This window comes from Tachypleus tridentatus, chromosome 3 (assembly GCF_004210375.1).
Source record: "Tachypleus tridentatus isolate NWPU-2018 chromosome 3, ASM421037v1, whole genome shotgun sequence".
Lineage (NCBI taxonomy): Eukaryota > Metazoa > Arthropoda > Merostomata > Xiphosura > Limulidae > Tachypleus > Tachypleus tridentatus.
In genome coordinates, this window is record NC_134827.1 from 40,531,451 (window position 1) to 40,545,098 (window position 13,648).

The window sequence follows — 13,648 nt, forward strand, 5'->3', positions numbered from 1 at the left end:
CTTAACATTTTACAGCTGTAGGATCTATCTACCTTGAAAACTTAGTAATTATTTGTTTTGTGTAAATTTGTTTGTGTAAAAGAAATAAGTGACTCAAATACTTCTTATACAAACAAAATAAATACTAGAACTAGATGGTGTAAAGTATTGTGAAAGATAAACAGACATTCTGATAACAAACGCTTCCGCTATATCAGATAAAGTATTTTGTTGAAACGCTCCCTTTTTCTTCATTCTTTTAAAGGGCATTTTAATTCTACTTCTTACAACAACAGGTGGTTCTTAAGTATGACACGTAAAATGGAACATGATCAAGTGGCCACGATACCACCCTTTGGGTGGTTTTTCCAAAAAACGAGCGGAATGTTTTACGTAGACAGTGACGTAGATAAATATATTACCACTTCCGCTTCCGTTAATCTTGGGGTTTAGTGATAATAAGATTCCATTTTCGGTAATGTACGGTTTTTAGTAACCATAAAAACTTCTCTTTACGTCGTCTCAAGTTTTGTTTCGATAGTCGCGTAAAGCTACACTAGGGTTATCTGCGTTAGTCGTCCCTAATTTTGAACTCGGTTTAAATGAAACGTAATTTGTCGACACCGTTAACATTTGTCTGAACAAATAGTGGAATTTAACAGTTAATCATAAAGCACTCCCATAATATTCCTCCCGATATATGTTTTAAGTGGGTTCAAACTCTGGATACTATTCGCATCGTAAGCAATCTTCGTTTGTCACCTAGAAATTAATCATGCCAAGTGCACTGTCATGGGAAGTTTTGCAGTAGAAAACAAGGAAGTCTTACGATTATTTCGGCAAGGTCAAGTGCTTTCCAAGTCTCATTATGTTGCAAACGGCACTTCCTATTTCCAAACACCCCTGCAACACTCTAGCAGAAGGTCAGATATATTTTTAAAATGTCAGTAGGGGGTCAGTAATAAAACTAAGGAATAGTAACATTAGCAGAAACGAACAAAGTCTTATGAAATTGTGAGAAAGAAATAAGTAGGCCAAACAAATCAGACGCTTCAGTACGCTAGAAGTCGCTGTGCACGTTAACACAAGAGAGAGGTATAACTGAACAAAGTTTTCATATGATAACACATTTCTTTCTGTTTGTGGCTTTCATTCAAATTGGTGAATATTATTTTTGATGTTTGTTATGAATAAAACTACAGTTATAATGTTACTTTTCTCCTGTACTAAAAAAATGTTAAGTATAAAATATTATATTGATTCCTAAACTCTAGCGAATTATGAACCATGGTGCCCTCAGCGAGACGCCAAGTTTTTTCAGAGAAGTCGATCATTAGGAAAAACAAAATTCCTGTGTTGGGTAAGAAACTTATCAGAGATTGTTTGTTGATAAACTCTCTATGTTGTTATCTTTACTATTAGCTTTAACGGCATTAGACTGACAAGAAGGTTCACGTGTTTCTATTAAGATAATAAAAGTAAATAACGGTTGTTTTGGGTTAAAAACCTTCACATTCTTTGTCACGGCGAATTTCAAGTAATTTTAATGATGTGTTTCTATTTCGTAAGTAGAAAGATTATTTTTAATAACCCGTGGCGCCAGTGCATTAAATTCGCGTGTAACGTTCCATGACGTGATATTTGCACCCTGATAATGGAGAAAAGCAAAGTTCACTGTGATGGGAAACGAGGAGAAATAGGAAAATCGCGACCCCTATTGGAAATCTGCATGAGCACAGAATAAAAATTTCGCGAAGTTGATGGTTGCACATTGCGTAATAAAAATATTTTCCAGTATCATATAAGCAAGAGTTCCATTATAGTGTTATACCCAGTGAGCTTTGGAAAAACAACAGACATTATAATCCTATAAACGGTTGCTATTTAATATGTATGTTTGCACTTCAAACAACACTTTAGCAACATCTTCTGCTAAAATCATTACAGATTATTTTGCCTAATCCATTACATTTCTAGACTTATTCAGCTTAATCCATTACCAGCTGTATCACATTTTCAAACTGAGAAGTTATGCTGTACCAGTGACTTACAGTAAAATTCTGTAATGATGGACTTTTTTAAAAACTAAGATCGAATTACATTTTAATAATAACATTGCTAACAACAAAAGTCTTGCTATGCTGTGACTGTAACTTCTTTAGAACAAACTTTTAATTACCATGTAACACTAGCGTCACCTACAACAATATTTTTGATTTATTGTAACTGTTAATTTTCACTATCTACTGTAATAACATTCAGTTTTTGTCTGTCCTGAAATTATGCGCGCGCCTTACTATCTAAATGTGCATGTAAAGGTGGATGTAAATATAATTTAGTATATATTTTATATAACACCATATTAAGAGCTTATAAAAATTAAAAATAGTCTGATGTTAGGTCTTATAATAATATTTTATGTTTATTTATTTATCGTATTAAGTAAGATAAAATTTAGCCCTAACTAAACTAAAACAAAAATCGTATCCAAGTTACAGTGTACCTCTTTCTCGATCATAGGCCGTACTTAATAAGGACCCAACATAAGTTGTTTTAGATATTTCGGTGTCTGTGATTAGAACTTTTACGCACTACTGTAGAGATTCTGCATTTAAAGATAAAATTTTGCAATAAAGATAATAATTTGAGCATAAATGTTTTTTTCGATCTCTGCTAGTAGCACGTATTACACTATATCGTTCACTTCTTTAAAACAAGTTTTGATACATTGCAACTATGACTTCTTTAAAATAACACAAATTGCACTGTATTGTACACTCCTTTAAAGCAAATCTTGCAATAGACTTTATAACATTTGTATTATAACGTTTAAAAATAAGTTCACTGGGACGAAGACTGTAGTATGTTATTTCTTTACACATGTTTTTGCCGTACGAATCAAAAAATGCTGCAGTAAACCAATAATTTGTGTTTATTGTTCTTCCCTCAGACTGCTTAATGCTAACAACAAGCTGCAATTTTCGACATATTTTCAAAATATTTTGTGTTGTTTTCTTAGTGCGGAGTTACACAATGAGCTATCTTCACTCTATCCACCATGGAAGAATCGAATCGTACTGAGGTACTTCATTGTTATTAGGAAAGTATTACTACGAACACATAAAGAAATACACGAAGAAGTAAAAAAAAAAAGCTATGGATAAACACATTATGAAATCTATTAATAAATTTTCACTACATGAATAAGTATATGAAGAAATACATAAATATATGAACGTCAGTAAGTGTACACTGTATTTAAATTTTGTGTATTAGTTGTTGTTTTGAATTAAGCACAAAGCTACACAATGGGCTATTTGTGCTCTGCCCACCACGGGTATCGAAAGCCGGTTTTTAGCGTTGTAAGCCCGCAGACATACCGCTGAGCCACTGGGGGGCCTGTGTATTGGTAAGTTGTGTGTTAACAAACTACTGTTTTTCTGTTTTGTAGATAATGCTTGCTCCGTTTTTATTGTTGTAGTTAATTTTGTTAACACTGAAAATATTGAATTTATGGTTTAATGTATCCTAACCAGAATGGTGTTAGTTTTTTAATGTTCTGATATATGTCATTAATCACTTTTACTACGTCTGTTAGAACAGCATTACAAGTTTTTTATTAATAGCATTAAGCACGATAAAGTTTAACCCTAGCTAAACTAAATCGAAAACCATACAAAAGCTATAGTGTACCTCTTTATCGAATATAGGCTGTAGTTAATAAGGGCCGAAAACAAGTGGCTTTCTTAATTTTTAAATTACTTTTTAATTATGGAACGAGTAAGTACTATGCTATTACGTTTTCTTTCTCTAAAGAAATAACAAGAAACATATGCCTTTCTCTAAGATAGAATACTATCATTTTTTAAATAAAATGCTTTTCAAACGGAATTTAAAAAAACGAACAATTATTTTAAGGCTTCGAGTTTTATTTTACGTGGTTATAAGATATTCTGTCTGTATTATTTTATACATCTATATAATTAATACGCTTGAGTTTCTCTGTTCGAAACTCTTACCACTAATTTCTCATCAAACGTTAAAAACGTCATATTTTTAGGAAGACCCTTGCCCGAGGAGTTTTTACCACATATTGTCTTTTTAATTCAGAATCACCTTACCTGTATTTTGCTGAGTCAAATTTTTTAATGTAACCAATATGCTACACGATGGCACAACATCGTAATCATCATGAGACGACTGTCTTCGATTTCAGTTTTTATTTGTAAAGTATTTCACAGAAACAATACTTTATCCACATGTAATATCTTAAAAAAAGCACCTTACACTAAATATAGTTTATGCTGTCTTTGTCGACGTATTTATGTCTAAAATACCCATACACAATTTTTTAAAATCATATGCTTATCATTTTATGAACACACATTTAGACGTTTCTGCATAATCAGCTAAGTTAGTCTTCATTACAACTTTACATTTACTCTACAATAATTTAGCTACAGTTAGTTTCAGCTACTTTTTCTTTGATACGGGTTTTATTCTTCGTTGTTTGTCAGTTTCTTTTTTTTCCACTCGTAAAATTGTGCCATACATTAAATGCTCATAATTGTTTCATACCCTGTATACATATATAAACAAGGCTGGCGTGATCAGGTGCCTAGGGTGCTCGACTCGCAATCTGAGGGTCGGTGGTTTGATTCCACATCACACTAAACATGCTTGTCCTTTCAGTCGTGGGGCGTGATTATGTAATGGTCAATCCCACTATTCGTTTGTAAAAAAGAGTAACCCAAGTGTTAGCGGTAGTTGATGATAATTACCTGCCTTCCGTTTTGTCTTACACTGCTAAATTAGGGAAGGCTAGCTCAAATAACACGATGCTAAAACCTAAGATTTGTTGAGTAGAATAAAGATAGTTCATTGCTTAGTTTTGTGCTAGGCCTGGCATGGCCAAGCGCGTAAGGCGTACGACTCGTACTCCGAGGGTCGCGGGTTCGATCCCGCGTCGTGCTAAACATGCTCGCCCTCCCAGCCGTGGGGGCGTATAATGTGACGGTCAATCCCACTATTCGTTGGTAAAACAGTAGCCCAAGAGTTGGCGGTGGGTGGTGATGACTAGCTGCCTTTCCTCTGGTCTTACACTGCTAAATTAGGGACGGCTAGCACAGATAGCCCTCGAGTAGCTTTGTGCGAAATTCCAAAAAACAAACACGTTTTGTGCTTAACAAAATCCAGCCAAAGATCAGAATAATATTAAAATGTTTTTTAATTAAAATCGATAAACAAACATGACAGCTTATGAATAACCTGTATTTTTCGAATTAATGATTATAAAATGTAGTAACTTGGCACATAAATAAAGACATTTAGTAAAGAAAAAGATTGCGAAACACGTAAGAGGTTTTAGGGTTAGACGTCTTACATCACAAGTGTGTACGATTACTTCATCAACTTCTAATCGACGAGTGCGGCAACGGGTGTGGTATGATAAGATATCTCTCTTCCACGTGAACAAGAACGTTTAACTTTATTTTAGACCGTAACTTAGAATTTGTAATAAGCGACAGTAACATTTTTAGTGTTAACACGTGAAGAAGAGCTCTTAGAATACTTCATGTCATGTCAAATATCTTATTGTTATATTGTAAACATTTCATCATGAGCGTGACCATTTTGTCAGTCATAACGTAGTTCCTTGTATTGCTTCTAGAAAACAAACTAATCAACCTCGATAGTTTTCACCAATAGTGTGTGTACACTACGTGAAAAAAAGTGAAGAAAAATATATCATTTGCCCTTCTAGTGGCTAAAGTGGAAGGATTGCACGACACTTCTGCTCTATGTGTTAAACGCCTATGCATGCTTACTTTTACTGGAACTAAGATTACTTCAAACTTTTCTCATCTGTACTGGTACCCAGAAGAAACAGTGTGGCACGTTTCCTACATTGTGAAGTTCAGGTGTAAAAAGTGCGGGCCGTCATTTGACCTGTTTCTTACGCCAACTAACTGTTGGCCAAGTGAAGAAAATCAGCACGAAAACTTGGAAAAACACTCGAAGCATGTGCCATGGGACTTGAGTATTCTGAGATTCTTGTGTTTAGGATTTTTTCAATAGGTAAGCAGAGCAAATGTATATTTTATTTCATGAAGTCGTTTTAGTTTGTTTTGTTTTTTATTGAAATGCGGAATAAAATATTTACGGTGAAATATAACTTGCATATTTTATTTTACAAAATTATTTCAACATAATGAGTGACACTAAAGTTTATTGAACAGTTTGAGAACGTCAAACAACAAATAACCATAGATAATTTATTATATGATTATCATAAATCTGTAAAGAGCTATGGGATATTTACAGTGAGGCGAATCAAAAGCCACTGATGAACAGTGATGCAAAAATGAACTTCATCAATGGAAACTTATATAATGTGTTCCATACAAATAAGTGGCTAACTGAATAATATCCAGAGAAACCCTAGTGATGGTGACTTTCTAAACAAATAAGTAGTTAGCTAAATAATGCCAAGGAGATCTCCAACGACGAGATATTTCATACAAATAAGTGGCCAAGTCATCGAAAATTTCAAGATGGCGGTATTTTCGTTTCTATCATGGAGATTTATTGCTATAATTTCCATTTATTTGTAATGCATCAATTATTTGGTTTAAGTAACTTGTTGACTCATGCACCCAGTCCGTTCTTACAAAACCAGTGGGACAGGAAATGTGATAGTTACTGTTGTTTATTAGATTCCAATCTTTTAATTCTAAAAACTTGAAGCACTATACATACGATTAGTATAACAATACCAAATAGAAAAACTCGCATGTTTTTTTCACTTAAACTTAGACTTTTCGTAACGGTTATTCTGTCTATGTTTCCTCTTTTAAGAGTTGTTTCATATTTCCACTAGCTACAGTAAAAAAATAATGCAACATTTAGCAAGTTTTGGATTTATTTTAATAATATAGATTTCTGACAGAATGTGGTTTATGTCAATAAGCGGAATTGGAATTTTCAACCAGAATCTTTAACCGGCATGGGCGAATAGATTATATGCCAAAGAAATATCTGGTGATTCAAGTATAATCATCCCTTATTTTGAAATGATAATAAGAAAATAAGGCAGCCAACCAGCATTAACTACTGCCAAAAGGCCTTGATTCAGCTTCTGAATCCAATATTGGAAGGTTTTTCACTTTTATAACGCGTTCACAACTGAACCCTATGATGAACAGCCCAACAAGTAAGCAACTAGGCCACGCCCAGTCATATCAATATTAAGTCAGACTTTATATTTGCACTAACAAAATCTGCTTATACTTCTCTGTAAACTACTTTACATAGATAGGAACAAACAAAAAGCACAAAGAATCAGTTCTCTTTGAGAATCGTAATTGCTCGATGCTTCTAGGCTTACCTGCATCTATGAAAATGCATTTTAGACTCGTAGCTGAGGTCATTACTGACAGATTTCATTTCATTAGTCTCCACATGCCAAAAATCTTTGAAGATTAAGAAACCTCATAACGTTTTTGCAAATTTCAGAAACATATTCGTGTTAATTAATCTATTATCCAGAAACTTTTGAGCAGTACAGTAAAACAAATTTATAGATTGCAACATAAATATGCCCTAAGAAGTATACGAAAACTGTCTGCATACAGGCTGTCTTGATGCGTTTGGAAAATTCTATAATAAGTACTTTAAATAGCGTATAGTGAAATTTGTCCATATCGTATATTATTATTGTTACTGAACACGATATAAAGTTAAGACTGAAACATTACTCTTAAGAAAGAATAAGTCAGTTCTTACATCGTAAATATTTATGTTAAACAGTTTCAGAGTGACTGCTTATTCAGGTGAACATCTGCTTATACAGCATCGGTAGAATCATGTGATTGAATACCAACTGTCTATTGTTATAAAAGTATCTTTCTGGCAGTAAAACATGAAGTAACAAACAACAGAATAGAAATATCAAGGTAAAAAGGTTACTAAATATTTTAGTACAATATTTTGTTTCAACTTTGTGTTTTTATTATTGTTTCTATTAGTCCTTTTTATTCCATATGTGAAAGTTTATTTTTCAAAGATTGGAATGATTTCTTTTTTTTCTTGGTTTCTGTTTATTTTAGTTACTATAAATGAAAGATGTTAACTCGATTTATTTTAAAAATAATCAGTAATTTTTAAAGTATTGTTTGTTGAAGAATAATTCTCAGCATACAACAATACTATTATTCCAATTGTTATGTATTATAGTCAGCTACGGACTATTTGGTTTGTTTTGAATTTCGAGCAAAGTTACATGAGGGCTATCTGCACTAGCCGTCCCTAATTTAGCAGTGTAAGGCTAGAGGGAAGACAACTAGTCATCACCACTCACCGCCAACGAAAAGTGGGATTGACCGCCACATTATAACGCTCCCACGACTTAAAGGGCGAGCATGTTTGGTGTGACGGGATTCGAACCCGCGATCCTTGGAATACGAGTCTATTGCCTTAACCACCTGGCCACGTCGATGTGTATTAATTTTGGGATATTGCCAACAAGATTGACATACACAATTTTTCTTCGAAACACAAATATATTTTAATATACAAACACGACAAAATTAATAAAAACGGTTATATACATAAATTTTACAAACTTACAAACAATACTGAGTCTTCTATCTGGTTTGGAACTAAATATTTTATCGATGAGCGAATTAATTGAGTTGATATTGTTACACTTCTCTTAATGACCAGCTTAACGTTCTTTATAAGCTGACTTTTCTCTGACGAAGATATCTAACGTCCTCGTAGAAATATTAACGTTCGAAGTTAATTCATCGAAGTTAAGTGGTTGGTAGTGTTCAAAATATATAAACATTCCTGGTCAAATATCTATAGTTTTCTGATTAATAAGCGTTTATCACAGTTATAGCTTCCGAGTTTTATAGTATATTAACTGTAGCAAACCAACAATAATATTAAAACTGTCTCTTGGCGCTTCGTTTTGCTAACTTTAGGCAAGGTCCTCAAAAGCCCTTTTGGCAACAATATTTTACTTTCACTCGAGAATTTTCTACAAATTGAGAAAAATATTTAACACTTTAAATTACATGCATTTCTAAATATACACTGCTGGCCAAAATTGTAAGGCCAATGAACATAAAGAAAAAATATGCATTTTGCGTTGTTAGACTCAACCACTTATTTGAGTAGAGCTTCGAAAGATGAAAAATATTTTATTTTTATTTTCCCTTTTCTTATTTTCATCTTTCGAAGCTCTACTCAAATAAGTGGTTGAGTCTAACAACGCAAAATGCATATTTTTTGTTTATGTTCATTGGCCTTAAGATTTCGGCCAGCAGTGTATATATATATATTTAACTAAAACAAGCATCGATATTAAGATAAATATATAATGGAAATCCGTTACACATTCCACTCGTGATAATAATCTTATTCTGTATAGCATATCATTGGGGGTTATTGCCACTCTTTGTCACCAACACACGTGTGTTAAGTTTTAAAAACAACAAAATAGGGCGTTATTTTCACCATAGTTATATATTTTCATGAGTCATTCATCCATAAAATCTAGGTCCCCGCTGGTACAGCGGTAAGTCTACGGATTTACAACACTAAAATCAGCGGTTCGATTTCCCTCGACGCACTGAGGAGATAGCCCGATGTGGCTTTGCTATATGAAAATGCACAAACACACATAATATTTATCACCTATACCTTTTCATAGTAATGTAACGATAAAACTATATGAGAAGAGAGTACTAGTTTTCACTGGCAAGTCAGGTCAAACTTCGCGGACACACAATCCCTTATTTTTACATTTAAAATGTAACGACTGAAATAGTTATAAATTTCATCATCCCATAACTAGTGTAGAATATTATTTTATTCAGTTTTAATTATGTAATATTTTCAAAAACTTCCATGCAGTTACTGCCAGTAGTTGCAACATTCTCGTTGACTGACGCCACAAAATCATAAACGTGCTAATTCTATTACATAGTTAAAGGCCATATACTGCATGCTGCCTTTGTTCTTGAGTCTAAAACTATCGTGTATCTGTTTCTATATGGACTTTTTAGAAAGCAACGTATTTAATAGGTACTACACAAGTTTGTATTACCTGACTTAGCCTAATATTGTGTATAGACCATTAATTGAAGAATGAAACCGGTTAACACGAGAGATGCCTGACTTTCTTTGTATCGCAGAAGGGCTTATCAATAAGTGTTGATACTCATACCAAGCGTACCGAGATATAATTTTATTTTCAGTGGGTTTCTCATCATCAAGAATTACCTGACTTTCTTTGCTTCACTATAGTATATTTAATTAGGTATTATCATAGCTTATTTTATTTTGATTCTTTTTATCGACTCCAGCAATCAAACCAAACAGCTTTTGGTAATAGAACACCGTGGTTATTAAATAAATAATTTTGGTCTTTAAAGGGTTATTCAGTTAGTTTTATTTTAAAAGTTCTGAACTTGTGGCTTGGGAAAATTTTGGGATTTGCTGCCGGTCACTGTGTACTTAAGTACTCCAAAGTGACTAAGATAAGAAGTGAACGTCGCATGAGAAAGATAACATATTAGAACTGTATACATAATACTACGTTTCCTCAATCTATATTTCCTTCTGCTCTGAAATCCATGGAAGTTCCAGTATCTTGTGCACTTGTCAATTTTGTTAAAAGTTTAAATATTGAATAACTGTTGTCTTCATTATGTCCAGTCCGATTTTCTGCTCTAAAATCAGTAAATGAGAAGTCAGCATAACTCTATAAAACATTTTCTGTCGATAATATTATCTTACAGACTCACCCCTTTACTCAACGGATCGGCACGTTATTCAAAAGTACTTAAATGTAATATGTAACTAGAATTGACCAATATCCTATTATAAGTATTAGTCATATTAAACACTTTCAACCAATAATGGACTACATAATATTTTGAATCAGTTATTTTTCTATCATTAGTCTGTACCGTGTGCACAAAGTTATGATTATATAAAATTAATCTACATTACGGAGGAATAGAATTAGACCTAAGCTTTCCAGCATTTAGTATTTCTAATACACTAAACTCAGAGTCACTAGTGTAATCAAACATATAAAATTATCAGGCATTTCAAACTAGTAAACTGGTCCGTATTGAAAATTTCTGTCTTTCTTGTGAGAAGTATGTACAGAAGCTTGTTTACACATGTTTGTTGAAAATAGTTTTAGATTTAATCCTTTCTTTGTGTTCTAAAAACGGCTGGTAGGGTATTAACACTTTATCTAATAATTAACTAAAGCACAGAACGGCGTTTCGACCTCTTTAGGTCATCTTCAAGCTAACAAAAAGAGCGTAAACTTTTACACTCTCCTCTCTAAGACCTGTGCTCAGCAACGGTCTGTTGCAAACATTCTTTGTTAACATTTCATATTAAACCCTTTTAATCTGTGGTCGAAACTACTCATTATTAAAATTCTACTATTATTATTTTTTGAAACTCTAGTGTACAAGCATTTTCAAGTATTAGATAGATAAACTCTTCTAACAACCTGCTGACTCGTCTTATAGACAGTACACATTGTATGATTTCACTAGAGCGGTACATCTATTTGCACAGTTTTATTCTGGTCGTTCTTTCCGTATGTTTGGATGAAAATCACCGCGGCATCAGAAAACTACACTAATTTTAACATATTACACTTAACAATATTGGTATGATTGATAATTCATTGTTTTGAAGATTTTGAGATGGAAGTTTGTTGTTTGTTTGATGTTAAGCATACGAACTACACAACAGCTTAAATGGGTTATCTGTGCTTTAATCACTGCAGGAATCACGACCAAGACGTTTAGCATTATTAGCTCTCATGCTTACTGCTAAGCCACTGGTGAAGGGCTGGTTGAAATTTAGTGTTGGAGTTGTGTTCAAAATGCAGAATAACAAAAGAGTTTTCTTATTTTTGTAGTTTCATGCACCCATAAAAAAGTATATCTAAACGTTTTTGTCATACTCACAAATATCTTAAAGATCAAAATTGTCATTATTGCATAATTCACTATTTTGAGTATTCACTGTATGAAAAGAAAGCTTATATCGTTTATCTTATACGAACTGCACGAGACACCAGAGCACTAGAGGCAAATTTGTATGCTTTAAGAGTTGAAAACCAATGAATTGGTAGAAGCATGTTTCCATTCGTTACTCAGCATCTAAACATCCCATCATTTGAGGAATATATAGATCAAGAATGACACATCGTTTCCTTACTGCAACGTGTTGAATAAGAAACAACAACAAACATCACGAAATAGTTAAAGTTGATTTTTATGTCTTTCACATGAAGAAACAAACATCGAGAAAACCATGGTTAAAACAAAGGTGAGAAATACGTATTATTATGGACAGAGAGAAGTGAGAGCAAACTAAAATTAGATCGAAGACTAAGAAATCTTAAAATAGTTCTCATATTTTAAATTTGCATATACCACGTGTTTTCAATTTTCAACGCGTTGCACCACGTGAAGGCGAACGTTACTACAGGTAATTAATCATGCAGCTGTGACGGTACACGAAATAACACAACCCAGAGCTTCTACCTCGTGTGTCTGATATTAGAGGCACTCGTGTGGCTGTGCTCTTGAGCTCTCGCGAATTTTCTGAAAACATGTTGGTGGGTTGACGATCGATTAGCAACAATAGGGTGACCCATATTTGTTGCTATGAGTTTTTTATTACCTAGTCCCCAACGTATGGTTAGGAAATTATATTCGATCTATTTTTCTGCTTGTCTTATTGCAACTGTGGGTAACGGCGTCTCATGATGAGAGGTTTGGGAATATAACTAAAGCCCCCTCTACAACGAAACCCAACCCACTCCTCAAATTATCAGGCTTGTCAAAATTGCTGATCTTTAGATAATTATTCTAGACTTAGTGCTTGTGGGAATTTTTCATGTTATTTTGGTAAAATGGAGATTTAAGTAACACTGTTGTGAGTAAGATTTCAAATAATTTGATTGTTTTGATATATAGTAGAAGAATTTTGAAATAAGTTTGTTAATCAAACGTAACTTCTGAAGATGTGCAATTATTATTTTCTTGAATCAATAATAGAGATATAAAGTTAACTCAATGTACACTTCACTTCTCACTCCGGTATCAAGGTCAAGGTCCCAACAGGTGATCCCAATGGCCCGAGGGAACAGCTGACCAGTCATCAGACAACATTCCTTCCATGGTTGTATGGCATACTTTGTAGAACGCCTTGTTTATGACGCTCTTAGCATAACATCATAGACCCTCAAGTCTATCACGTGATCCATCCTGGCCAATTGGAATATGTAAAGTTAAGTCCTGCAGTAACTGCGTTTATTTTTATGCGCTTGTTGAAGTCTGTCTGGTTTTCATTACTTACTGTACCTAGAAAACCGGCTGCTGTGAGTTTTGCTATTGATCAATCGGTTTATAAATCAGACTGCTCGAACATCGTCTTGTCTGAGGAGTTCTAGACGAAAATTTTGAACAGTTACAACTTGTGGAGAAGAGAGCGTTAAAACTTAGATTCCGTTCGCAAAATTTCTGATACCAGTGTTAAGCCTATTTGGAGGTAAAGTAAACGGATTCCAAAGACCTTACAACACCTGTCACATCTGCTGTTAGTGATAAACGAAAGGTAA

General features: G+C 33.7%; 1 protein-coding gene across 3 annotated transcripts; it reads left to right on the forward strand.

Moving 5' to 3' along the window:
• Positions 1-495: 495 nt before the first annotated feature.
• On the forward strand, positions 496-13,418 carry LOC143246051 (uncharacterized). Of its 3 annotated transcripts, XM_076492285.1 has the most exons (4): positions 496-1,074; positions 1,254-1,339; positions 5,744-6,057; positions 13,136-13,418. In XM_076492285.1, the coding sequence occupies exons 2-3, from the start codon at positions 1,267-1,269 to the stop codon at positions 6,055-6,057; spliced, it is 387 nt and encodes a 128-aa protein (XP_076348400.1). In that variant the 5' UTR covers positions 496-1,074; positions 1,254-1,266; the 3' UTR covers positions 13,136-13,418. The 3 variants fall into 3 exon arrangements, 2 of the variants coding, with proteins under 2 accessions (XP_076348400.1, XP_076348399.1); XR_013025744.1 differs by lacking the exon at positions 13,136-13,418 and having other exon boundaries at positions 5,651-6,129; XM_076492284.1 differs by lacking the exon at positions 13,136-13,418 and having other exon boundaries at positions 496-1,140; positions 5,744-6,129.
• Positions 13,419-13,648: the final 230 nt, after the last annotated feature.

What these genes read in the sequence shown, in the direction of transcription:
- LOC143246051 (XM_076492285.1), top strand. Translation starts at nt 1,267, where the DNA reads ATGGTGCCCTCAGCGAGACGCCAAGTTTTTTCAGAGAAGTCGATCATT. An exon ending in AAACAAAATTCCTGTGTTGG is followed by an intron (nt 1,340 to 5,743) that starts GTAAGAAACTTA and finishes TTGCCCTTCTAG; the next exon opens with TGGCTAAAGTGGAAGGATTG.